Here is a 27950-nt window from a genome sequence, read left to right as displayed (position 1 = left end):
CCCAGAAGTGGATGTATGGAGGTTTGGACAGTAATGTGGTGCTGCAGTATCTGGCCTGGGTCACCTATCCAGTAGTCCTCATCAGCTTCTCAGCAGGTTTTACGCACATAGTAGCACCGCAGGCTGCTGGTAAGAAATATACATGTGTGTGTGTGTGTGTGTCATATATATAATTATATACAATAATATGCAATGATTTATCAGTCTACAGATTCATCAGTGTTTTGTAAAAGAGCTGTTAATTAAGGATCACTTTTTATAGGTTGAGGGGCTCAGTGAAAGCTGAAATCGAGTGTGTTCTGTGGTGCGTGTGGCACTGTCATGCTTAGTTTTTCTGAGGGTTTTTTTTTATTATTATTTTTTTGTTAATTTTTTACCCAATTTTCTCCCCAGTTTAGTCGTGTCCAATTCCACCCGCTAGTTAAGACTCCAGTCACAAGATACTACCAATGCTAGGAGGGTGAAGGCTACACAGGCTTCCTCCGAGACCTGTGAAACCAGCCACCACATCTTTTCGAACTGCCGCTCACGCAACGTCACTGGACAGCTGAACGCGCTCGGAGGAAAGCGCCAACCGCCAGATCTGTTACGTCAGCTAGCAGACGCCTGCGCTGACTAGCATCACGCTGAGTGATGGGGGGAGAAGGGGGGGCCATCCTACCCACCCAGAGAGAGCGAGGCCAGTTGTGCTCTCTTGGACTTCCGGCTACGGACGGCTGTAGCACCACCAGGGATCGAACTCGCGATCTCCTGATGATAGGGCCAACGCTTAGACGCTGAGGGCTTTTTTAATGGCTCTGATTGTCCCCTTCTTCTATCTGCGCCACCCATCCTCTATCAGTGAGCTTCTCCAAAACAGACTTTCTCAACCACTGGGTCAGGGATCTCACCTGGGCCACGAAGCACTCCTTGGTGGTCCTTGGACCCTTACTGAGGGGGGCCAGTGGTCGGTAGTGGGCCTGTGATGGCATGCTGTCGGAAAAATCAGTGGAAAAATTAATTGACATAACAATAAAAAGGAAATACAAATGTTTTCAGACAGTTAACAATAATACAAGCCGCGCAGTTATTTTTTTTGCCCTTTCCTGACCTTTCAGTTGTCCACGCTTTGGAACCAGCCAATAAACTCACAGAAGAAGACGTGACTTTAACGTAACATGAAACTCAAACTTCATGCTGTGGCTTTTTTTTAAAACATCGACCCACTTTACCAGAAAATATGAACATACATCATCTAGAAGATGCAGAATATTTAAATCCCTCATTTCGTCAAGAATGTATTTGGTTTCAACATCACTCCAAAAGTGTTTTGCTGCGTCTCGTGGGAACGCTGCTCGCTTATTTCCAGTCTGTTCCGCACATGCGCTAAGAGAAACGAAAGAAATCAGAGTAAGAGTTCATATGCACTCAGAAATCTGATTACTGAGCTAAAATCCAGCTCTCTTCATCGGATTTCTCAATTGGACTTCTAGACCTTACTGTGCTGTTTACATGACCACTTGAATAATCAGATAACTGCAGAAATCTGATTATGATTGGATTAGTGAGTGCATGTAAACACACTCAGTGACGACTGCAAAATTTTTTCATACCATAATGCTCATCCAACCTGCCAACACATTTGTGGGTGGAGCATGTATAGATCAGTTAGCACCTAAATGTTAATGACAATTTGCAAAAGAAAAGAAAATGCATCCAGCATGGCGACAGCTCTGTACTCACTACTCCATAATCAATTAGAACCTCTTCAGTTGTGGCTTTTTAAAAGCCTGAACTTCATGCAATTCAATTTTGGTAGTTGTAGTTACTGAACAATGGATGAAAAGGCGGTAAAGTGGGCAACAGCATCACAATGGCAGCTGTCTGCCGGCTCTTTGAAGAGGGTTTCAGCATGGGAACACATTGTTCCACGTATTGGCCGCTGTCTAGGCCTGGCATTGGTGTAGAGAGGTTAAACAATGCTTAAAAGCATATTTGTAATGGATTTTATGTAACCCTAATTAGCTAGAATGGATTCATGCTTTTCTAGGCAGTTGTGATAAACCATTTGTTCAGCAAGGACGTCACTGTATGTGTGTAGTGTGTTAAACGTATTGAATTACAATTCAGTTAAATCACCAGATCTGTTCAGAGTGATTTCAGTTATAAACAGAAAACACAAAGTAGCTGATGGCAAAGTGTTCACTCTTTTTAGTATTACTCTCCGAAATCGTCACTGGTGCAGCCAATTGGTGTTAAAACATAATTAGTTAAACGGAGATGAGTCAAGTGGTTGTAGTGTAAACGCAGCTGTATATGGAAGGCCCAACTTCTGGTCAGTCAGTATCATGGCATAACCTGCACCATGAAGTGCTGTTATTAGTCATTTCCATTATACTGGTATGCAAGCAAATGCAGGTAGTGTGATGCAATTAAGCACCTTTAAGGGGTTCTAGAAAAACTTGGTGGTTATTTTTGGAACCCTAGACCTTTCTGGGGGACCTCAAAGTCCTCTTTTATCCTAGCTGGTTTGTGAGCAACCAGAAAGTTTGTTGAGCATCTACAGTCGTACACAAAACTTGAATAAGCCCAGTCAAATGAATTCTGGATATTAATTCTACTGTAACTTCTACAGTTTTCTCAGTCATTTTAGAGTCTTCTTCAGCTTTGGTCATCGTCCTGGACACATCTAACATTTCTTCATATTTATATACAGCTCGCCAATGTCCAGCTGATGAAAACTTGAAACCTGAGAATTCAGGATGAGTAAATTAGAATCCTATGTAAATTTGTTTATGAAAAATGTACCATATGCATAATCGGTAAACAATCCTTAAACTGAGTGTGTTTACATGTACTCAATAATCTGATCAGAATTGAATTTCTACAGTCTGATTATTCAAATGGTCATGTTTATAGTACACTCTGAATTCGAAGAAATCTGATTTCTCAGCACATGTGAACGCTTACTCTGATTTCTTTCATATTTCATACAGTCTGAGCGAAATAGACGGCATTGCCAGTATTAAGTGAGCAGCGTTGCCGCGAGACACAGCAAAACACTTTTGGAGCGACACTTGAATAAATAAAGGATTTAAATATTCTTCATCTTCCAGATGATGTATGTTCATACTTTTCAGGGAAAGCGGCGCCATGTTTTTTAAAAAAAGCTGCAGCTTGAAGTTCGAGTTTTACGTTACGTCACGTCGTTTTCTGTGAGTTTATTGGCTGGTTGTGAAGCAGAAATCTGATTACTGCCTGACTCATGTAGACCCAGAGTTTCCCCATTATCTGATTACTCAAGAGCATGTAAACACGTTGGTCAGATTACTGACAAAACCTGATTTTCTGCAGTTATTGGATTATTATCAACTGTAGTGTTGTGCTTGAGTTCTAGTAAAGATAATGTGATGTCCAAAAGGTACAAAACACACTGATTCCCTCACCTCTCGTGTAGTGAGTTGCAGCCTGAGGTCACAGTCCAGTTTATTGTCAAAGGAGCAGATCAGATTGTAATGAGACAGTTCTGAGAGAGTTACAAGCCTGTAGGTTATCAGAGTCTTTATCCCCTTAAAATCAGTACTGGCCACAAAACTAACACTAATACACACTGCTGTGTTTTGCTGAGGACTCTTGTTGTTGTTGCCATTTCAGTGTTGAACACTGGTGTAGCATTTACTGTGTTTCTTTATTGGTGTTTGAAAGATTGAGAGTGAGGAGTTTATTTCAAAGAGTGAATAACGAATCACTCTGAATCATAACATGCGTCACTTACTGATGTTTCTCACTGTAGCTTTTGTCATATTCCCGTCAACAGCCTGACTCGAAATCTGCAAAAATGCTACAAAAATAAGAGCCTATTGTTCTTTCAGCCGTAGTCATGTCTCATGACTGATATACAGGTCTGTCTGTTCAGTGCTCAAACAGGCGATAAAGGTTGTTTGAAACTATAAAAATATAATAATAACTGAATTTATTAGGTTTACTGTCTGTTGTCTGTTGCTGCAAACAAGTAGTATAAATATATGACTATAAAGCAGATATTTTTTGCTTATAAGGTTTTTTCAGGGCATAACTGCTGCCTGGGACACTAATTTTGAGCTCTGAGTGTAACACCACCGCTCCACCACTAGGGGTGTTTCCTCCCTCATTTATGCCTTAAATCTGGGCTCGTCATCAAAGCAGGATCAGATGATGTAATGATAGGGGACGGGATGTCAGAGCCGTGAAGGGCCTGATGACACAATATTGAGACCTGAGTGAAGAACAGCTCAGAGTGAAACAGACCAGAATAACTCTTTATACTGTAAACTGAGCTTCTCGCTTAAAAGTGGGCTCTGATTCATCTGCAGTCACATAAAGACTCATACGTTACTCACACAGTGTAGCTGTTACAGCTCTCTCTGCCCCTCTCTCTCTCTCTCTCTCACTCTCTCTCTCTGTCTCTCTCTCTTTCTCTGTTTCTCTTTTCCATTTCTCTCTCTCTCCTGTCTCTTTTTTACTTTCTCCCTCTCTCGCCTCCCCCTCTATCTCACTGTCTCTCCTTTATCTGTTTCTCTATTTTTCTTTCTCCCTCTCTCCCCCTCTCCCTCCCTTTCTCTCTTTTTCTCTTTCTCTCTCTCCTGTCTCTCTCCTTTTTCTTTCTCCCCCTCTTTCTCTTTTCTGTTTTTTTCTCCCTCTCTCTCCCTGTCTTCCTCTCTTTCTCTCTTCCTCTCTTTCTCTCGCTCTTCTTTCTTTTTCTCTATTTATCTTTCTCTCTCTCTCTCTAATTCTTCTTTCTAATTCTCTACCTTTATCTCTTTTGACTTTCTCTCTTTCGCTCTAACTCTGTCTCTGATCGACTCTATTACTCTTTCTAACCGTCTCTCTCTCTCTCTCTCTCTCTCTCTCTCTCTCTCTCTCTCTCTCTCTCTCTCCGTCTTTCTACCGCTATGTCTTGAGCTGTCTGTCTCTCTCTCTGTTCCTGTCTCTGTCTCTTTCTCGCTGTCTATCTCTAACACTCTGGGTCTCAGTTTCTTTCCCTTTCTTTTCTCTCTCTCTCTCTTAACTTAGTCTCTAATCAAGTCTCTTACTCTTTCTAAACTCACTCTCTCTCTCTCTCTCTCTCTCTCTCTCTCTCTCTCTCTCAAGCTGAACATACTCTGCGGAACTAATAGCAGTTATAGAGTTAATGACGGTGATAATGATGATGAAATAATAACGATAATGAAATTATGAGAATCAGGATAATTAAATAAATATATTAAATAATATATTTATATTATATTATACTTAATATAATAAATTTGAAATGCGTAGCAAGCCTATAGTCATGACCCCTCTCTCTCTCTCTCTCTCTCTCTCTCTCTCTCTCTCTCTCTCTCTCTCTCTCTCTCTCAGGTTCTGGTATTCCAGAGATGAAGACTATTCTGAGAGGAGTCGTATTGAAGGAGTATCTCACATTAAAAACCTTTGTGGCCAAAGTCATTGGCCTCACCTGTGCCTTGGGAAGCGGGATGCCTTTAGGCAAAGAGGTACACACACACACACACACACACACACACACATACATACATACATACATACATACACACATACACACATATATACACAAACACACACATATTGTGTACAGTATGAGCAAAGTACTTGAATTAGTGGTGTTATGGTTCTGAAAAACAATATCTGCAGTTCGACTCATGTTGCTGATGACACATATTAAAAGAAGTGATGTGATCACGCTTGGGTATAAAAGGAATACTTTGACAAATCGCTGTCAGTAAACGCTGTTCGTCGCTGCATCCACAATGCAAGTTAAGACTGTACTATGCACAGCTGAAGCCACATATTAACAGCATCCAGAAATGCCGCCGACTTCTCTGGGCTTAACTGAAATGGACTGATGCGCGGTGGAAACGTGTTTTGCAGTCTAACGAGTCAACCTTTCCGGTTGTTTATGAAAATATCGGACGTTGTGTTCTTCGGGCCAAAGAAAAGGACCACCCACATTGTTAACAGCGTGTAGTCCAAAAGCCAGGGTCTGTCATGGTGTTAGTGGGTTTAGTGGAAATTCTTTATTTATAGTATCATCACAGTACACTGTAAACAGCACGATGGGCAAGAGGGCTCATTTAAATATTACAGTCTTCTGTAATATCATTATTGCAAAGGCCAATATTGTGATAACTATTCACTAATAATAAACCTATGCAGATCTCTAAATAACACACACCAAAGCAGCGTTACTGAACTTTATACTGTGCAGCACACTAATCCACACACACACACACACACACACACACACACAACCACTGTGCTGTACACTTGTACTTCCACTCACTGGCCACTTTATTAGAAACACCTACCTTGTGCTTCCACTCACTGGCCACTTTATTAGAAACACCTACCTTGTGCTTCCACTCACTGGCCACTTTATTAGAAACACCTACCTTGTGCTTCCACTCAATGGCCACTTTATTAGAAACACCTACCTTGTGCTTCCACTCAATGACCACTTTATTAGAAACACCTACCTTGTGCATCCACTCACTGGCCACTTTATTAGAAACACCTACCTTGTGCTTCCACTCAATGGCCACTTTATTAGAAACACCTACCTTGTGCATCCACTCACTGGCCACTTTATTAGAAACACCTACCCTGTGCATCCACTCACTGGCCACTTTATTAGAAACACCTACCTTGTGTTTCCACTCACTGGCCACTTTATTCGGAACACCTACCTTGTGCTTCCACTCACTGGCCACTTTATTAGAAACACCTACCTTGTGCATCCACTCACTGGCCACTTTATTAGAAACACCTACCTTGTGCATCCACTCACTGGCCACTTTATTAGAAACACCTACCTTGTGCTTCCACTCACTGGCCACTTTATTAGAAACACCTACCTTGTGCTTCCACTCACTGGCCACTTTATTAGAAACACCTACCTTGTGCTTTGACTTAGTGGCCACTTTATTAGAAACACCTACCTTGTGCTTCCACTCACTGGCCACTTTATTAGAAACACCTACCTTGTGCTTCCACTCACTGGCCACTTTATTAGAAACACCTACCTTGTGCTTCAACTCACACACACAGTTGCATTGCACTGAACCTTTTACCAGCACACTAAATTTATGTATGATTTCACCCCCCCCCTTATACTGTACAACATACTGCATTTATGCATGAGGTTCTCTCTCACACACACACATACACACTCTCGCTCGCTCAGAGATGGAGAGACATTAAAGAAGGCTGTGAAGCGTCTCTTTCTCCCCACTGCTTCAGGCATCTATCAGAAATATATCAAAGTGAAAATGTTTTTTTTTCCTTCTCAGTAAATGTATCACTGTAATCAATAATACATTTCTGCCTGCTTCCTTTTCCGTCAGTAGGAATGTTTTTTATTTCATTATGGTTAGAGGAATACATATGTGTTCTAATAATGATATTTGTATTTAATCCATATTTGTATATTTTAACACATGCTATATTAGTTACTTCTCCTCACTGGCCACTTTATTAGAAACACCCACCTTGTGCTTCTACCCACTGGCCACTTTATTAGAAACACCCACCTTGTGCTTCCACCCACTGGCCACTTTATTAGAAACACCTGCCTTGTGCTTTCACTCACTGGACACTTTATTAGAAACACCTGCCTTGTGCTTTCACTCACTGGCCACTTTATTAGAAACACCCACCTTGTACTTCCATTAATTGGCCACTTTATTGGAAACACCCACCTTGTGCTTTCACTCACTGGCCACTTTATTAGAAACACCCACCTTGTACTTCCATTAATAGGCCACTTTATTAGAAACACCTACCTTGTGCTTCCACTATATGGCCACTTTATTAGAAACACTGAAACGTTAAGCGTATGAATTACGTTATTAAGTGGTGAATGTGTTTGTGTTTTGTCTCCAGGGTCCGTTTGTACACATCGCGAGTCTGTGTGCTGCCCTGCTGAGTAAGTTTATGTCTCTCTTCGGGGGAATTTACGAGGTAATTAAACACTTTTTATTTAATTTATTTAATCTGTGTTTACAGAAAAGTAAAAATCTGACTGTGTTTGTAAACGTAACGAGGATGATGATCAGTAAGTGAAGCGGAGGCTGTGTTGGTCAGAGGTGGTGGTCGAAGATCTGTCTGTGTACTGATGTGAGATGTTTCCTGAGTTTGTGTGGAAAATCCAGAGAACCGTACTAGAATCAGCAGAAACGAGTGCAGTGACCACAGAGAGAGACGGAGCGAAGAGAACGAGAACAGTGCCTACGTTCCCTCTCTCTCTCTCTCATTTCTTTTCTCCTTCTCTTTATCTCTCTTTCTGTCATTTCTTTCCTCTGTTTCTCTTTTCATTACTCTCTCTTTTCTCTTCATGTTACTTCTCTCATTCTCTCTCTCCTTTTTTGCCTCTCTCTTCCTTCTGTTTTCTTTTTCTCACTCTTTCAGTCTCTCTTCCTGTCTCTTTTTTCTTTGTTTCTCTTTTCTTTCTTCACTCCATTCTTTGTGTCTTCTCTCTCTCTCTCTCTCTCTCTCTCTCTCTCTCTCTCTCTCTCTCTCCCTCCCCTTTTTTCTCTTTTCTTTCTTCTCTCAATCTTTCTCTCTTTTCTTGCCTCTTTTTTTTCTTCCTTCTTTCTCCCTCTCTTCCTTCTCTGTTTTCTTTCTTTTCTCACTCTTTTGCACTCTCTTCCTCTCTCAGCTTCTCTTTTCTTTCTTCACTCTGTCCTTTCTCTCTTTTCTTTCTCCTCATGCTTCTCATTCTGTGACTCAGTTCTCCATCTCTCTTTTTGAGACTCGTGTTCTTACTGTATTCTCTCTCTCTCTCTCTCTCTCTCTCTCTCTCTCTCTCTCTCTCTCTCTCACCCCCACACTTTTTTTATTATTTATTTTTTCGTTGGTTTGCTGTGTGGAGTGGAATGCTGATTTAGTCACTGCAGCGTTGCGGAGTCGCCTTTTCTCTGCTTCTCTCGGCTTTTTCTCGAGTGCGCCTGAGTGTGTGTTTGTGTGTGTGGTGTATGTGTGTTTATGTTTATGGTGTATATATGTTTATGTATATGGTGTGTATGTCTGTGTGTACGGTGTATGTTTATGTATATGCTCTCAAGGCTTCCATTCACTTTACTTGAATTTCACAGTTGATAAATATAAGAACGCCTTAAGAATTGTTTGTGAGTTTTGCTGCCAGCAGCTCGTTTCCATCTCCGTACCCATGCCTCGTGTTTGGCCTGGTGGTATTGCAGTGGGACTCTCGGCCTGGTGCTTGCGGTTTGGTATCAGCTGCGTGGGCTAATGCTGCTTCCCCTGGCCCATGAGGCTTGGACGCTGGCCTAGTACTGCGTCTCTGGCACATCCTCCGTTAGTGTATTTTAGTAAATTGGACCATAATAGATTCAGCCTCATTTGCGACATACACATTAGGGCTGCGACTAACAACTGTTTTCATAGTCGAATAATCTGTCGGTTACCAAAGCGACTAATCAACTATTCAGATTATGAATCGCACAGTTACTCAATGGATCTTATTTCACTGTCAGCTTTTAAATCTAGTTCGAAGTTGTTTTGGTCTTAACTAACAGTGAAAACAGTGAAGATAGAAGTTTTGATATCCATTTTTTTGTCAAAGTTTAAAATCAAGGAAGTGGCAGTAAAATAGTACAGAACTACAGCAGTTGTCCCTTGCTGACTGGCTAGCTAACTAGCAAACTAACTTACTGAGACTAGTCTTCATCGTCCAGAGAGCCAACGTGCCTCCTCTTCAGGTGCTCCAGCGTAACTGCTGCGCTGGCATGCCAGCCAAGGTCGGCTTCGCAAACAGCTTCGCAGTGCACAACCTTTTTGGCCGAGTTAAGAGTGAAATGCTGCCACATTTTGGAAGTTTTTGGTAGTGAAGGTGTTGCCATTGTGCTGTTGTTCACTTCACTCCAGTAAGCGAAAGCAGTCAGCGCCAAAAACGTCACGCGACAACGTCACCAACTAATCAGCAATTCGTTGGTAACTAATTTGCGATTTTAGTCGACTACGGGCCCCGATGACAGCCGGCGGGAAGGCAGGTCTGCACACGCCAAGGGCCGCAAGCGACAGTGGGAGGAAGACGACAGCCACGAGAGGCATGAAGGCACTGCACGAGTCTCCAACATCGCCTCCCGGGCCCCTCCTCTTGTTCCATAGTAAGGCCGATAGATTATGCCTCACATTCGATCCTTGCAGCCAAGCTGGGGGGCAGGGGGCGGTGACGAGGAGGCGGAGGGGAGTCAGATTCTGCCGTGGAGTAATTTGGCACAACACCAGTTTGTCCATCACTATTCAGTAGCAGTCGTGTAAATTCTCAAAGGTTGGGCTTTTGAAAGTTACTCCAAACAGCAGGGTACAGCAACACCTCTGATCCTGAATCAACCCGAAGGAGTCTTATCGCTCTCAGCAAAGTCACGGCTGCTTTTACTGTAGAATTAGGCCCCTCTATCCTTCGTATTGGATCCACGTGCTTGGTCAGAAATGTACGAAATCCCAGGTTTGCCTGTTATGTTTGGAGTTGTGGCACTGAGGAATACAGTAAAACACCTTAAAGCTGGACAGTGCCATTTGTTTTGGTTCGACCAGAAATTAAGTTACCTACTAACAGAAGCTGAGGGAAGTGAGAACCCGGAAATGTGAAAAGGGTTCAATGATTACTGTTAGATCTTGCTATCCAAGTGGAGTTGACCAATTAAAAATCAGTCTTTTTAATGAGGTGGGAGGGTCTTTAAGTCACTACAACTGCAGGGTTTGACTCCCTGCATAGGAGGTGACATCCCTGCTCAGATATTAGGTGCAATTCCTGACGCTACATTTCCTCCAGTTTAATTATGTCACTCTGGTGCTTTGCATGTAATAGAAGTAGATGCGTTCTGTTATCACAGTCCTTAACGATATGATTAGCTTGGAAAATTGTATCACAATTACGACATAAGTACTGTTTATCATGCAGCCCTTTAAAGTGTCAAATGAAGTAAATTTTGTCTGTATTTGTAAATTATTAACAATAATTGCAATTTCCTTACCAACATTTAAAATGTTTGAAAGGTTTTTTGCTTAAAATGCTTAAGATGGAAACCTGTCTGCTGTATGTGTGTGTGTGTGTGTGTGTGTGTGTGTATATGTGTGTGTGTGTGTGTGTGTGTGTGTGTGTGTATATGTGTGTGTGTGTGTGTGTATATGTGTGTGTGTGTGTGTGTGTGTGTGTACTCATCACTCTTTCTCTTTCCTAATTCTCTGCTCTCTAAGGATCCTAACCTGATTGGCATAGAGGTAAGGTGGTGTGGCCAGCAGCTCTAGGAAAGCTCATTTTTCCATAAGGCACTTCATTAAAACCCTTGAGAGTTACTTTGAATGTTCTGGTTCAGATTACAAATTGCTTGGTTTCCACTGACCTTCAGAATTGCGCTAGGAATTGTTTGTGAATTTTGCTGCCACCATCTAATTTGAATCAGTCGAGTCAATCAAGAAAACTCTATTGCTTTATGAACCAAACTGATTTATGATTTATTATCTGTGACCTACACTGATGAGCCGAAGCAGTATGACTCATTATGACTCCCAGATGAAGCGAAAAACGTTGATTAGTTCATAAACAGTGGCACCTGTTGAAGCCTGGGATGTATTAGACGGTAAGCGAACAGTTGGTTCTTGTATTCAAGGTGTTGGATGTGGTTGAAGCAAAAAGGCGTGACGACCTGTATGACTTTTAAACAGCCAAATCATTATGGCCAGATGATCTCAAAACGACAAGCCTTGTCCCGGTCAGCATTGGTGAGTACCTACTGACAGTGGTCCAAAGAGGGACACACCACCCCTGACAGGGTGTTGAGCAACCATGGCCCATTGATGCACAAAGGAAACAAAGTCTTTCTCATCTGGTTTCAAACGAGGGAAGAGCTACTGTGGTACAAGTCACCGAAATTTCCAATGATGGTTATGGGAGGAATGTGTCACAACACACAGTGAATTGCTGCATTTGGAACTGCGTAGTCGCAGACCGGTCAGAGTACCCTTGCTAATTCTTCCCACTGTCGAAACAACGGGCATCCGAGCATCGGAACTGGATTCTGGAGCAATGAAAGAAGATAGCCTAGTCTGATGAGTCCCATTTTCTTTTCCATCCCATGGACAGCCGGGTTTGTGTGCGAAGTTATGGCACATTACCATGTTAACATCATTTTGGACCAGGTACCCCCTCATTGCAGAGGAAATTTCTGATGACAGTGGCCTCTTTCTGCAGGGTACTACACCCAGTCCCACTGCACAAATTTTCCGGAATACTTTGAGGAACATGACAAAGATATCAAAGTGTTGCTCTGGCTTCCAAGATCCCCAGATCTCAATCCAGTCGAACATCTCTGCGATGTTCCGGAACAAGTCCAATCTGTGATGGCTCTGCCTTACAACTCACAGGATCTGCTGCAAACGTCTTAGTGCCAAATACCACAGGGTGCCTTCAGAGGTCTTGTAGAGTCCTTGCCTTGACAGGTTGAAGCTGTTTTGCCAGCCCACGGAGGACCAACAGTATATTAGGGAGGTGGTCATAATATGACGGCTCATCGGCATATAATTACCTGATGCTGTGTGAAGAGGAATAAAACCCTAACAAACGGAATAACTTCAAGTGACAAAGAATTTTCTCCTCGTAAATAAGGCAGGGGTTACCATTGCCTACTTTCTTTTTTCGGAAAAGTGCAAGCAGCACAGAGAAGAAGAAAAGTGCTTTTGTCGAGGATGTCCGCGGGACAGTTTGTGCTGCTTTTGGAAATGCACACCAAAGGTGATGAAGCAGAGGACAAAACTAAACCTTTTGACGTTTGTTACAAGTTGCTAAGACAACTGTCAGGTAATCCTGTGTGTTGCTGACCACAGAGACAATAGGGAGTGGTGGAGTGAGTCTCCAGTGAAAGTCTTGAACAAAGAGGCAAGTAAGATAATGTTGGATTTTTGACATGTGAAAAGTCGCATCTGGTGTGCAAGCATGGCCTTAATGTGATCCTGCTGGTCATCACTCTGGGCCAGAAGTTCCAAGTGCAGTGCAAACTGTGCCTAGATGTGACCACAATAAGCACCACAATGTGCCTTCAACACTCGATTTACTAAGTTTACTGCCTATTAAGCAAACTGTGTGTAGCCCCGCCCACTAACTTTTTTTGGACAGCAATGATATAAACTGATGCAAAAAATAAAACATTCATTTAGGCTTGTGCACCTGCATCGTGCACAACATCTGGGCAGAATGCATTGAATTTTTGCCTGAAAATGTACAACGCAAAATGTTGTACATTAGGGCTTCTATTTTATTTCTGTAGTATGTTTGTGATCTGATTTAGGGATGGAATCAGAAATCCAATTTTTGCCTTAAATATTTAAATATGTTCTGATTTTAGGGGCATTAGTTTTCTAAAATTCATATATTATTTTGCAAAGAAACTGAGGGCCTCAAATCTGATTTCCAATCAGTCTCCGAAATCCACCAGGGGGCACTCATCATAAATTATCAAGTGACCCCAAAAGCACGTGGTGTTTTAAACCAGTGATTCTTGGACTGGGGGTCTTGTCTTGCCTATTACTGTTATGTTTATGACATAAACGAATTGCCTTGTTCAGAGTGTCAAATATCCCCAAACAATGCTAATTAAGGCCAAAATAAATTCCCTCCGTTTAGCTTTATCTTTTGTGATGTTAGCAACCACCTGGAACACTTGGTAGCACTACTTGACAGGTGACTACATAACAGTTATAACATCTTACATAAATGCTTCATAACATGTTCATTAATGTTCAAATCAGCATTCATAAAGCATACGTTTTATGTGATATTTATAAGGACTACTATACTGTCATTTTATTGAGAGACTTTTTCAATATAAAAGTCCTCACTTTTACCTTACTTTGAAAAACTATATTATTTTCAGGAAAATGCCTCATTTCTGGACAGCCAAAATAAAAATGACCTCTGGTCATTAAGTGCTTTGATACTTAGGCACACCACCATACTAAGATTCAGCCAAATCATTGTTCCTAAGCATATTTATGAGCAATGTACTGTCCATGCAGTAAAGTGACATGCAAAGCAACAAATCCTTGAGAAAAAACAGATAATTTAAAAGAAATGGAAAGTATAGGTGACGTGCCTGAGTGTCAAAACACTTAATGACCAGAAGTATTATTTTGGCTGTCTAGAAAAGAGATGTTTTACCGAAAATTGTCTAGTTTTTCAGAATGAAAAATAACTATTTTAAATTTGAAAAATGTATCTCAGTAAAATGACAGTTCGTATTAATATCATGTGAAACGTACGCTTTATAAATGTTGACTTAAACATTCACGTCAACATCTCGGCCGTGGCCGAGATCCTGGGTTCGTATCCCAGCGGCGCCTGGTGTTTAAACTTTTTAGGGGGCAGTCGTGGGCTGGAGGTTGGAGAACCAGCCTTGTGACCGGAAGGTCATTGGTTTGATCCCCTAACCTGACGGCACATGACCAAAGTGCCCTTGAGCAAGGCACCTAACCCCCAACTGCTCCCTGGGCGCTGTGGATAGGGCTGCCCACCGCTCTGGGCAAGTACGCTCAATGTTTACTTAAGATGTTTACATAAGATGTTTATTAATGTGTTATGTAGACACCCTTCAAGTAAAGTGTTACCGACACTTTGGGTGATGCAGCCGAGGCTTTAGTCAGTCTAATGGACGTTTACTGCATTCCAGTGTACATTTTTTCTTTGAATTCGACAAATAGTCGCATGTCAAATTTGATTTCGACAGCCTTAATCTGATGTACTACAGATTACAGTTACTTTTTTATGTTATGTAATGCAGCTTCATGTATTCTGTTAATACCAAAGTCTGCTCATTAAGCACTCTGAAGCAAAGTAGTCTGTTATCCCAGCCGAAGAAATTCAAGGCTTATTCCCACTTCAGTGATCAAAAGAATTTGCCTGTTAGGCCAGGAAAAAGGGTTGAGTAAGTCTTTTTTTCCCGAAATGTGAATGGGCTCGTGTTCGGCGTGTGCTGAAAAGTGCACTTCTGTTTCTTCCGTCGCTGTATCCTCTTGGTAACGTATGGGAAATAAGCCCGTATCCGCCTCCTAGCTGTCTCCACCTGTCTCCTCCAAAATATCCTCATGAGAAGCCACCTGTTCAGCTTGAGTTTCCCCAGCATATTTCACGACAACAGTTATTCATGTGCCCGTTTTGCGCATATATTATCGTCTCCCACATGTGTATCCGGTCCCGGGAGTTTAGAGTTATTCTGATTATAAACAGGCCTCCGTCTAACTGCTGTTTCTGCTGACGTTCTTAAAGGAAGCCGTTCACGTCTTTTAGGTCCCTAATCGAAATGTAGGCCTGCTTTTGAAAAGCAGAGTTGATGCATAACCGGCTGTAAATCAAATGGAATATGTAATATCACATATAATATCTCTACCACTTTCTGCGTGATCCTTCCACGTCCTCCAGTACCTCCAGAACGGCAACGTTACAGGAGAAGGCAGAAACGTTCTTGCCAGTACGTTTTTTGCCTACACTGTATATTTTTGCCAGTGTATTGTGGGAATTTTATGCAACCTGTTTAGATTAGCTTTACTTGTTTTAAGTCATTTCATCTAGCAAACTTGTCTTATTCCATTGACAGTTTCATATTAGCTTGTTTCAAGCATTTATTTCTTGAGCAGTTTAATAAGTAATATTAAAAGATTATATAATTTTTTTGAAGCAGATATTTTAATATGTAGGCTGCCTTCAGTAGTTGGGGGATGCCTCATTTTATTAAATGTAATATATTTATTTTATTTTATTTTATGTATGTATGTATTTATTTATTTATTTATTTGTCTATCCTGTAATGTTATTTAATTATATTTATTTACTTATTTCTTTACTCATTAATGCATTATTTTATTTATTTTCTAATTTCTCTACTTATGTTTTTTTTTGTTATTTTATTTATTTACTTATTTCTCTACTTATTTATACATGTATTATTTATTTTATTTTATTTCAGTTTATTTATTGACTAATTTCTCAACTTATTTATTCACGTATAAGTTTATTTATTTATTTTATTTGTTTACTAATGTCTCTACTTTATTTATTCATGTGTTATTTGTAATTTTATTTATTTACTCATTTCTCTATTTATTCATGTATTATTATTTTTTTCACTCATTTCTCTACTTATTTATGTATTTATTTTATTTTATTTTATTTTAATAAATGTCAAAATATTTATCTTAAGTGGTCCTCAACCCATTTTTTACTGCTGTCACCATTGGATTTCTTACTTGCTTCATATTTTTTTTTTTATTATTTTTAAAACATTTTTTATTTTATTTAAAAATTAAGAGAAACTTCATTAATAAGCCCTCATTTCAGTATATTCTCACCTCTCTATGGCTTATTTTACTGCTTCCATTTATTTTATTATTATTTAGATTTTTAAATCATTTATTTATTATGTAATCAACCTGTGTTCTTCTACACGAGATGAGATAATAATAATAATAATAATAATAATAATAATAATAATAACAATAATAACAATGATGGATCATTCACAGCACTGCAGTGACCCTGACGTGGTGGTGGTGTGTTAGTGTGTGTTGCGCTGGTCTGAGTGGATCAGACACAGCAGTGCTGCTGGAGTTTTTAAACACCTCAGTGTCGCTGCTGGACTGAGAATAGTCCACTAAACAAAAATATCCAGCCAACAACGTCCTGTGACCACTGATGAAGGACTAGAGGATGAACTGCGTAGCTTGATGAGCTAAGTGTCTCTGACCACCACGAACTGTGTAGCTTGATGAGCTACTGTCTCTGACTTTACATCTACAAGGTGGACTGACGAGGTAGGAGTGTCTAATAGAGTGGACAGTGAGTGGGACACAGTGTTTAAAAACTCCAGCAGCACTGCTGTGTCTGATCCACTCGTACCAGCGCAACACTCACTAACACACCACCACCACATCAGTGTCACTGCAGTGCTGAGGATGATCCACCACCTGCTCTGTGGGGGTCCTGACCACTGAAGAACAGGGTAACAAAGTATCAGAGAAACAGATGGACTACAGTCTGTAACTGTAGAACCACAAAGTGCTCATATATGGTCAGTAGAGCTGATAAAGTGGAAAGTGAGTGTAGAAACGAGGAGGTGGACTTAATGAAGAGGCTGGTGAGTGTGTGTGTGTGTGTGTGTGTGTGTGTGTGTGTGTGTTATATAGAGCTGATGCTGCCTTTAAACATCAAATCCACACAAAGCCCTTCTAGCTGAGCTGGAGAAGAGCTGAAAAATGAGCTTATATATAAGCAGAAAAAGGGAGTGTGTGTGTGTGTGTGTGTGTGTGTGTGTGTGTGTGTGTGTGAATTCTCTGGGGTAGTAGATGCACAACTGTGTTTGCATGGGAAGCGTTTTTCTGTTCATCTTAATTACGTTTGCCTTTACGTCTCTCTTTGTTTCTCATGTGAAGAATAAATTAGACGCTGCACGTTTATTTTGGATCCTGAATTAATTAAAGACACAGGTGTGTGTGTGTGTGTGTGTGTGTGTGTGTGTGTGTGTGTGTGTGAGTGTGAGCATGCGTTTTGAGTAGTTGAGTTGTACCTGCATGTTTCTGTATTGTGTTTTTCTGTGTTTGCATGTTTGTTTGTGCGATTAATAAACAGTAAACAGTGCATGTTTAATCTGCACGTGTGCTGTTTGTTTAACAGAATGAGTCTCGGAACATAGAGATGTTGGCGGCTGCGTGTGCGGTGGGTGTTGGCTGCTGCTTTGCTGCCCCCATTGGAGGTGAACACACACACACACACACACACACACCACACACTCACACACTCTCACACGCCCTTATAATGCCTGCTCAATCAGAGCTGTGCAGAAACTTTTTGAGCATTTAGCACTGGTACTATAAAAAGTTGTGAGTGTTGTAGCACAAATTAATTGTATGTAGCACTGAGATAAAATGCTTCTGAAACAGTATTGATCTCAGTAAATCTAACACATTCCCCAAATTAGCTATTAGCACTAGCATTTAGCTATTAGCACTAGCATAGGCTAAAGATATTACATAGGCTAAAGACTGAAAATCGTCGCTGTCCAACGAAAACCATGTTTTGTTTCATTTCAACACTCCAGCTGTCCTTTACGTTGTGAATGGACCAATAGAAACGCTCTAAAATCACTTGAAATGAAACTGCTTTTCCATTAAATTACCACTACGTACACCAACCACTTGGCAACCACTATGTACACCATAGCAACCGCCTAACAACTGCTTTGCAACCACTACGTACACCATAGCAACCGCTTAGCAAGCGCTTGGCAACCACTACATACACCACAGCAACTGTCTAGCAACCACTTGGCAAACGTACACTAGCACCCACCATACGCTGACAATACACACATAGCAACCACTAGCAACTGCTTGGCAACCACTACGTACACCAAAGCAACCACCTAGCAACCGCTTGACAACCACTACATACACCATAGCACCCACCTATCAACCGCTTGACAATGACTACGTACACTATAACAACTGCCTAGCGACCACTTGGCAACCACTACATATACCATAGCAACCACCTAACAATTGCTTGGCAACAACCTAGCAACCGCTTGGCAACCACTATGTACACCATAACAACCACATAGCCACCACTTGACTACCACTACGTACACCAAAGCAACCGCCTAGTAACCGCTTGACAAGCACTATGTACACCATAGCAACCACCTAATGACCGCTTGGCAACCACTTAGTACACCGTAGCAACTGCTTAGCAACCACTTGGCAACCACTACATACACCACTAGCAACCGCCTATCACCCGCTTGGCAACCACTATGTACACCATAGCAACCTCTTGGCAACCACTACATATACCATAGCAACCACCTAGCAACCGCTTTGCAACAACCACTTTGCAACCACTTAGCAACGCATGGCAACCACTACGTACACTATAACAACCGCCTATCGACTGCTTGGCAACGACTGCATACACCTTAGCAACTGCCTAGCAACCACTTTGCAACCACTACATACACCTTAGCGACCGCCTAACAACCGCTTTGCAACCATTACGTACACCATAGCACATACTAATATGCTGTATGTGTTTGCTTAGCAACCGCTTGGCAACAACTACGTACACCATAGCAACCACCAAGCAACCTCTTGGCAACCACTACATATACCATAGCAACCACCTAACAACCACTTTGCAACCACCTAACAACCGCTTCGCAACCACTTGTCAACCGCTACGTAGCGGTTGACATGACATAGCTGAGCAACCTGTGCTAAATTAACATAGATTTGACACACTTCTGTGTGGTGAGTTGATGATTGCATGAAAAAAAAAAAAGTATTCAAACAGTGCCCCAGCAACGGTTGCTATGGAACATTGCATTTGTGGGCGGAGCATGGATAGTTCAATTTATGGTGTCCACTGTATGTGTGTGTTTCAGGTGTTCTCTTCAGTATAGAGGTCACTTCCACGTTCTTCGCTGTGAGGAACTACTGGAGAGGCTTTTTTGCTGCTACTTTCAGTGCCTTCATCTTCAGAGTGCTGGCTGTGTGGAACCGAGATGAAGGTGCAAGAATGTGGAATCGTTTCTAGCGCTGTTAATTATTTTAGGGCCGTCAAAGTGAATGCTACAAAATATTAATGCCTCTGTTTTTGACAGCTTTAACACATTTTTCTAGTTTGATCCTTCTGTCCATCCATAGTAACCCAGGCTGAAGCCCAGCTGTTCTGCCTGCACTACTACGGAAGGCCAATAGCACAATAATTATTATTAATAATAATAATAATAATAATAATAATAATGATATTAATAATGATTCACAGGAAGAAATAATGTTATTGAATGTTATAAGTACATTCTGTTTAAGCTTAATTTGTCCACTCATATAGCTCTAACACAATGCACTGCATTATTATTAGAACTTTATTGTGGATGTTAACTTTAATATAACTTAGGTGTTTGTTTTTATAGAACTTAAGTATTACATTATTATTATTATGACTCATTTCGTATTTTTTAGAGCTTCATTCTGGATGTTTATTTTATTATAACTTTGGATGTTCTAATTCAGGATTGCTAATTTTCTGTTCTGGATATTAATTTTATTGGAACTTCATTCTGGACGTTAATTTTATTAGAACTTTATTCCGAATGTTCATTTTTATTAGAACTTTATTCTGAACGTTAATTTTATTACAAATTCATTCTGAACATAGATTTTTTTTCAGAACTTCATTCTGAATGTTTATTTTATTCGATTTGTAATCTCAACAATCATTTTATTAGAACTTCATTCTGAACATAACTTTCATTAGAACTTTATTCTGAACGTTAATTTTATTCGATTTTTAATCTGAACGTTAATTTTATTAGAACTTCATTCTGAACGTTAATTTTATTAGAACTTCATTCTGACCATTGATTTTTTTCAGAACTTCATTCCGAATGTTTATTTTATTAGAATTTTAATCTGAACAATAATTATATTAGAACTGATTTTAATTTTCGTTGTAAGTTCATTCTGGATGTTAACGATATCAAACTTTAATTCAGGATGTTTTTATTATTACTTCATTCTGCTTTTTAATTAAATTGTAACTTAATTCTAAATATTAATTTTTTTAGAACTTCTTGATGTTCTTGATGTTCTACAACTGTCTCAGTCGTTTTAGCTCTGTTTATCATTGTGGACACATCTAAAATTTAATTTTTACAGCTTCCTACAAATTTTTAAATCAGCAATAATAAACAGTACAGCATATCAGTGCTGTCGGAAGAAAACCTTGTATCTCCATTTTTCAGTTTTTGATGTAATTTGAAAATACATGTTACCCTTTACATTCTTTGTAAATTTCATGAAGAATGGACCAAAAGAAACGGGCCAAAATTACTTGGGGGAAAAAAGTCTAGTTCCATTGACTTACATTAAAAGTAAAGTAGGTTTTTTGTTTCTTCTGTAAAGTTAACATTTTGGAGATACAAGGTTTTCTTCCGACAACAGCGATATACACAGTCGTAATGGTGAGCGGTTGTTCTTCAGTAAGAGGGCACTAATATGCTGTATGTGTTTGTGTGTCTAGAGACCATAACTGCTCTCTTCAAGACTCGATTCCGGCTCGATTTTCCCTTTGACCTCCAGGAGCTGCCAGCGTTTGCTGTAATTGGGTAAGTCTAGTGCATATATTTGTTCAGCATGTCTTCTTTTAATGATTAACTCAGTTAAAATATTATCTAGTACTGTGACACTGATATAAACAAGGGTGCTGTAAGGTAAAATAGTACCCAAAGAAAACATAGATTTCCAGTTTTGGGCCAAAACTTTGGAGTTAATTTTGTGCCACAAATTTTGGATAAAATAAAATCCACAAGCAAAATATTGAGTATCAGAATGTCCAAAATATGTTCAAATACAAATAGAGTTAAAACAAACTTGTTTCCAAATAGATTGCTACTCATTTTCTCATTCTGATATAAAATTTAGCAAGGTTTTGCTTTAATTTGATTTTGCTGATAAATTTTTTGCTTCTAGAATCACTCTTTTGCTTCTAAAATGTTTCTTTTGCTTCTGACTTTTGGCACTTTTTAATTGGGGGTGGGTCTTAAAAGAGGGCGTTCACCTGCACCTTCTATTGGTCAGCTGATTTGGAGCGACAGGTCTTTTGAACACATAGCCACACCCACTCGTGAGTCGTGATCTGCCTCGGACATGGCGGAGCACTTCGTACTGTGTGTAGTGCTGCCAGAGAGGATTGCGCTGACCTATCCAGCATTATAAGCAATTTTTTTTTGTTTTATTGATGTAACACAAACTATAGCTAAACTTAGCGGTGCCATCTTTCAGGGTTGTAGCTGCTAGCGCTAACTAGTCTAGCAGTGTCTGCCAAAGCGCTAACTAGGTAAGATTTGCTTCTGGACACCTACAGCGCCACATAGTTTGGACTATTCCTTGCCTTGTAACACCTGATCCAGCTCATAAACTGATAATCGAGCCCATCATGAGCTGAATCAGTGTGTTGGGTCAGGAAATCATTGAATCTGCAGTGCTGCGGGTCGAGGGAAATACCAAAGCACTGGCTAAACACAGTGTAAAGAATGGAAAATGCCACTGATTACTGCCAGCTACGAGTTACTTCTAACATGAGAAAGCTGACAGGCCATGTTGAATCTCTACAAAGTCGACATGTCATGGTTGGCCATTATGTTCTGGTGCTTATTAAGGCTGTTATGTCAGTCTTTGCTTGTTTCTACCCACAGAATCCCTCCTGAACCTCGACATGCCCGTTTACAGAATGTGCTGCTCCAAATCACTGTCTTCACATTAATACACTGAACTAACTTTTAGATATTTAAACAGTTTAGTTTCATTACCAATATGACTTGCCAAGTTAGCCCTAAAGCAGGCATGTCAAACAGGGGATCCTCCAGGCCAAAGATTACCGTTTACCCTCATCTAACGCTGAAGGTAATGAAGGCCTTGCTGATAAGTTAATGAGCTGAATCAGGTGTGCTTATTGAGGCACTGTGCTGAAGTCTGCAATGTTTTGACCCACAAGGACTGGAGCCTGACACATGTGCCCTAGAGGACACTGCTAGGCCAGTTGGCGCTAGCATCTGCAAACTCAAAAGGTGGTACAGCTTTGTTAATTCATGAACAACTACGTTTATGTTCGCCAGTGCCAAAAATAAAGTTATATCCCTTTAAACAGGTCAACACAAGACCCATAAACACGTTCCATTAATAATTGTAAAAGAATATGACACATCGCTCATAACGTCAGATATGCCAGTAAAACGCTGCACTCACAGCAGCACTCAGTCCAAGGTGTTCCACCATGTTGAGGGCAGTTCACGCCGAATGGCTATGTGTTCATAAGACCTGTCACTCCAAATCAGATGACCAGTAAAAAGTGCAAGTGAACACCCTCTTCTAAGCCCCGCCCACTGTTAAAAAGTGCCAAAAGTCAATAAATGAGCAATAAATTTATATCAGAATGAGAGAAAATGAGTAGGAATCTTTTTGAAAAAATAAGTTTGAATTAACGCTCATCATTGCATTTGCAACATGTTTTGGAATTTGATAGTATTTTGCTTGTGGTTTTTATTATTTTATAACTCCATACAAAACCTTCTCTCAAAATGACTGTAAAACAGTCAAGCTGTGTTTTCATCACCATCTCGCATGATACCTTTCTGTGAGGGAGCTGTGAGGCATTAAATTGTTTAGATGTCTGGTTCCTATCACCACCACTGTGAACTGTTCTCCACCCATTCAGCCTACAGCAGTTTAGCTCCGCCCATTCTGCCTGCAGCATTTTAGCTCCACCCATTCAGCCTACAGCATTTTAGCTCCACCCATTCAGCCTACAGCAGTTTAGCTCCACCATTCAGCCTACAGGAGGTTAGCTCCACCATTCAGCCTCAGCAGTTTAGCTCCGCCCATTCAGTCTACAGCAGGTTAGCTCCACCATTCAGCTACAGCAGTTTAGCTCCACCATTCAGCTACAGCAGTTTAGCTCCACCATTCAGCTACAGCAGTTTAGCTCCACCATTCAGCTACAGCAGTTTAGCTCCACCATTCAGCTACAGCAGTTTAGCCCCACCATTCAGCTACAGCAGTTTAGCTCCACCATTCAGCTACAGCAGTTTAGCTCCACCATTCAGCTACAGCAGTTTAGGCCCACCATTCAGTCTACAGCAGTTTAGCTCCACCATTCAGCTACAGCAGTTTAGCTCCACCATTCAGCTACAGCAGTTTAGCTCCACCCATTCAGCTACAGCAGTTTAGCTCCACCCATTCAGCCTGCAGCAGTTTAGCTCCACCCATTCAGCCTACAGCAGTTTAGCCCCACCCATTCAGCCTACAGCAGTTTAGCTCCACCCATTCAGCCTGCAGCAGTTTAGCTCCACCCATTCAGCCTACAGCAGTTTAGCTCCACCCATTCAACCTACAGCAGGTTAGTTCCACCTATTCAGCCTACAGCAGTTTAGCTCCACCCATTCAGCCTACAGCAGTTTAGCTCCACCCATTCAGCTCATGTTATGTATTATATAAATTCATCAATGTCAAGACGTTGGTGTATGTTAATTATCTTAGCTTCTTTATGCACTGAAATGATTTGCATATTTAAATTCATTTTGAGAGAGCTGCCTCAACTCTGCCTCGTCGAGTCCCAGAAATTGTCCTTTTATTGTGAGACTCGAGTGAAACCTGTGCTTGTTTTCTCTGAGGGAACTTTTCCTCCTTTCGCTCAGAGTGTGTACAGTGTTATTGTCTATTAAAGCAGGAAGAGAGACGCAGTGTGTCTGATCTGAATGGTGTATAATACGCAGATTTAATAAATGGAGAAGATAATTGCAGAGCTTGAGGTTGAAGACATCAGAATCCTTCTAAAATCCTTTTTACTTTTCTTGTTCCCCTCTTTTAGTGGACGTTGTCCTCCTACGCTGCCTTAGAGGATCAGCGCTGTTTAATCCTGATAAAAACACTTAGTCTTCCAAAATCTCTCTCTCTCTCTCTCTCTCTCTATGTATGTATATATATATATATATATATATATATATATATATATATTTTTTTTTTTGCCTTTCTTTTTCTCTCTCACACACTCTTTCCCTCTGTATCTTTCTCTCTCGCTCGCTCTCTCACTATCTCTCTCTCTCGCTCTTGCTCTCGCTCTCTCTCTCTCTCTCTCTCTCACTCTCTATCATTGCCTTTCTTTCTCTCTACCTCTCTCTGTATCTTTGCCTCTCTTTCACTCTCTTTCTCTCTCTCTCTCTCTCTCTCTATTTTTGCCTTTCTTTTTCTCTCTCACACACTCTCTTTCTTTCTCTCCCTCTCTCTCGCTCTCTCTCTCTCTGTCTCTCTCTCTCTCTCTCTCTCTCTCTCTCTCTCTCTCTCTCTCTCTCTCTCTCTCTGGATTATGCAGTGCGTATTTTTCAGTTGCCGCAGACCCCCCGCCCCCCCTCTCCCCTTCAGCTCATGTTATGTATTTTATAAATTCATCAATGTCAACACATTGCTGTGTGTTAATTATCTTTGCTTCTTTATGCACTAAAATGATTTGCATATTTAAATTCATGAGCCCCTGAGGGGGCTGCCTCGACTCTGCCTTGTCGAGTCTCAGAAATTGTCATTTTGTTGTGAGACTCGAGTGAAAACTGTGCTTGTTTTCTCTGAAGGAACTTTTCCTCCTTTCGCTCAGAGGGAGAAATGCCTTATTTGGTCACCGTGTTCAGGCTGAGTGATTAATGAGTCAATTTTTCCGTCACTTGACAGTCCTAATTAAACTACGTGACGTCCGGAACCCAATATAGAGTTTGTTAAAATGAAATATCGTTAATTAGAGCCGAGTTTGTCCAGATTATTCAGTTAATTTAATTCAAACATTAATCAGGAGGCGGGTCACGTGACTCACTCAATTCATTTGTTCAAACATTAGCGGTGAGGACTGAGCTTTATTATGAACTGAAGAAGGTGGGTGAGTTTTTAGAAATTACTGCCCTTTTTAATCTTCAGTTCATCGTAGATCATAATAAATGGATTGCAATGGTTCACTGAGGGTCACTCTTTTACTGATTGGTCATCATGCTGGACGTAAGTGACCCTTTAAGCTTTAAAAGAAGACCTAAGTAAACAATTCTGATTATCCCAAATGTAGTCGATCAGCCAAGACATTGGTTTGCATCTTCAGTTTTACACTGGAGCTACGAGGCTAATGTAGCTAAGTAATGCTTATAACTGCCGATTAGCATCGTGCTAACTTGCCTGAATCATTGCCTCAAACAGCGTTGAGTTGTTTTAGCCTAAATATGTTATTTTTCAGGGGGAAGTGGCACTTTTCAGTTCAGAACCGTAACCCTCAGACTCATCGGTTTGACAGAATTCATGGTTTTATGTGTTTTTTTCCTTCGTTTTCATTCTAAAATCCTTACTACTAGCCTAGCCACTGATCTGTAGGCTAGTCAGGACAGCTAAGCTAGCATTAGCGTAACTCTTACCTCAAAGAGAATGAAAAGAAAAACAAAGAAACAGGGATTCTGTCTTTATTCAGCTCAAAATCTACACCAGAGACAGGTTTTTGCTGTCAAACAGAGAAAAGAAGCCAAGCTTCTTTATAGCTACTTAGATAGCTAGCTTGCTAACTTTAGCTTTACCTTGTTGTCCTCATCTGTCAAGTCATGTCTGTTGTTTGTGTAACCCGTTCTCTTCATTATAATCATGATTTTCTTCACTTATGAAATAGTATAACATGCCGTTATCTACAACAGTGGACAAAATTCAGGGCTCAATATGACGGCTGCTATTTTGAGCTCTGAAAACAGAGATTCTGTCTATATTTAACCCAAAATGGACACCAGAGACAGGTTTTTACCCTCTCAGCCAGAGAAAAGAAGCCTGAGGTAAAGATAGCTAAGTCGATAGCTGTTAGATAGCCATGTAGCTTGCTAACTTTAGATTTTAATTTGCTGTCCGCCTTAAACTGTCGAGTCATTTCTGTCATTTCAGTAAGATGTTCTTTTCATTATGATGCTGATTTACTTTACTTACTATGTTTGTTTCTTTAACATGGACAGTACATATTAATCCACATCATTTCATAAACATACCAGATTTAGCCAAATGGCTGATTTTCATCTGTGTATGAAGAAACTTACCACAGTTATACGACAGCAGTGTTTGGCTTCCGAGCAGTAATGTTAGCTCTCTTGCCTTTCTTCTGTTTTCACCAGCTAGCAAAAAACCCTTCTGTAATAGAATAACATGCTAGCGTTATCCATGCTAACGTTATCAATAACTGTGGACAAATTCAGGGTTAAAGGTGACAGCTACTATTTTCAGCTCTGTGACACATGTTTGGCCTTTTTTAATGTCTTTTAATGACTGACTACTAGCCTAGCCACTAATCTGTAGGCAAAAAAACACAACTAAGTAGTATCAGTGTAACTCTTACCTCAGTTCTCAAACAAAATCGGAAAGAAAAAGATTCCGTGTGTATTTAACCCAAAATGGACTCCAGAGACAGGTTTTTACCCTCTCAGCCAGAGAAAAGAAGCCTGAGGTAAAGATAGCTAACTCGATAGCTAGACAGCTATGTAGCTTTCTGTCATGTGAGTGTGTCATTCTTTTCATTATGATGAAATATGAGTCACTTTACTAATTTTGCTTGTTTATTAAACACAAACAGTACACATTAATCCACATCATTTCATAAACATACCAGATTTAGCCAAACAGCTGATTTTCATCTGTGTATGAAGAAACTTACCACAGTTATACGACAGCAGTGTTTGGCTTCCAGCAGTAATGTTAGCTCTCTTGCCTTTTTTCTGCATTTACCAGCTAGCAAAAAACAACCTTCTGTAAAAGAATAACATGCTAGCGTTATCTATGCTAATGTTATCTATAACAATGGACAAAATTCAGGGTTTAAGATGACGGCTACTATCTTTAGCTCTGTGACGCATGTTTGGCCTTTTTTAATGTCATTTAAGGACTGACGGCTAGCCAGACCCTAATCTGTAAGCTAATACATACAACTAAGATAGCATTAGCAAAACTCTTATCTCAATTATCAAACAAAATTGGAAAGAAAACTGAGATTCTGTCTGTATTTAACACAAAATGGACACCAGAGACAGGTTTATACCCTCTCAGCCAGAGAAAAGAAGCCTGAGGTAAAGATATCTAAGTCGATAGCTGTTAGATAGCCATGTTGCTTGATTTTAATTAGTTTGACCTTTTTAATATCATTTAATGCCAGTTAGCTACTTTAGCCTCGTAGCTCCCAGCGTACGTAGAGAAATAAACACCTCAGACACCAAACATCTCTGTCTGATGGGGTCAGGAGAACATTTTCCTGAGGAAAAGCCAGCCTGTGTTTTGGATGTTGGTATGCAGGTCCACCAGCATGACCATGGGTGACCAGCTAAACC

At 40.5% G+C, this 27950-nt stretch overlaps 1 protein-coding gene across 1 annotated transcript in view; it reads left to right on the top strand.

Moving 5' to 3' along the window:
* clcn2c (chloride channel 2c) overlaps positions 1–27950 on the top strand; it is a 158002-nt gene that overhangs the window by 82844 nt on the left and 47208 nt on the right. Inside the window, exons 4-9 of the mRNA XM_036562790.1 lie at positions 1–129; positions 5359–5492; positions 7897–7974; positions 17693–17771; positions 19458–19583; positions 21098–21182. Of these exons, the coding sequence (XP_036418683.1) occupies positions 1–129; positions 5359–5492; positions 7897–7974; positions 17693–17771; positions 19458–19583; positions 21098–21182 (631 nt within the window). The remainder of the gene's footprint in view (positions 130–5358; positions 5493–7896; positions 7975–17692; positions 17772–19457; positions 19584–21097; positions 21183–27950) is intronic.

Source organism: Colossoma macropomum, unplaced genomic scaffold, assembly GCF_904425465.1.
Source record: "Colossoma macropomum unplaced genomic scaffold, Colossoma_macropomum, whole genome shotgun sequence".
NCBI lineage: Eukaryota > Metazoa > Chordata > Actinopteri > Characiformes > Serrasalmidae > Colossoma > Colossoma macropomum.
Note: the sequence above shows the minus strand (reverse complement) of the source record. Positions and strands in the feature narration are given on the sequence as shown.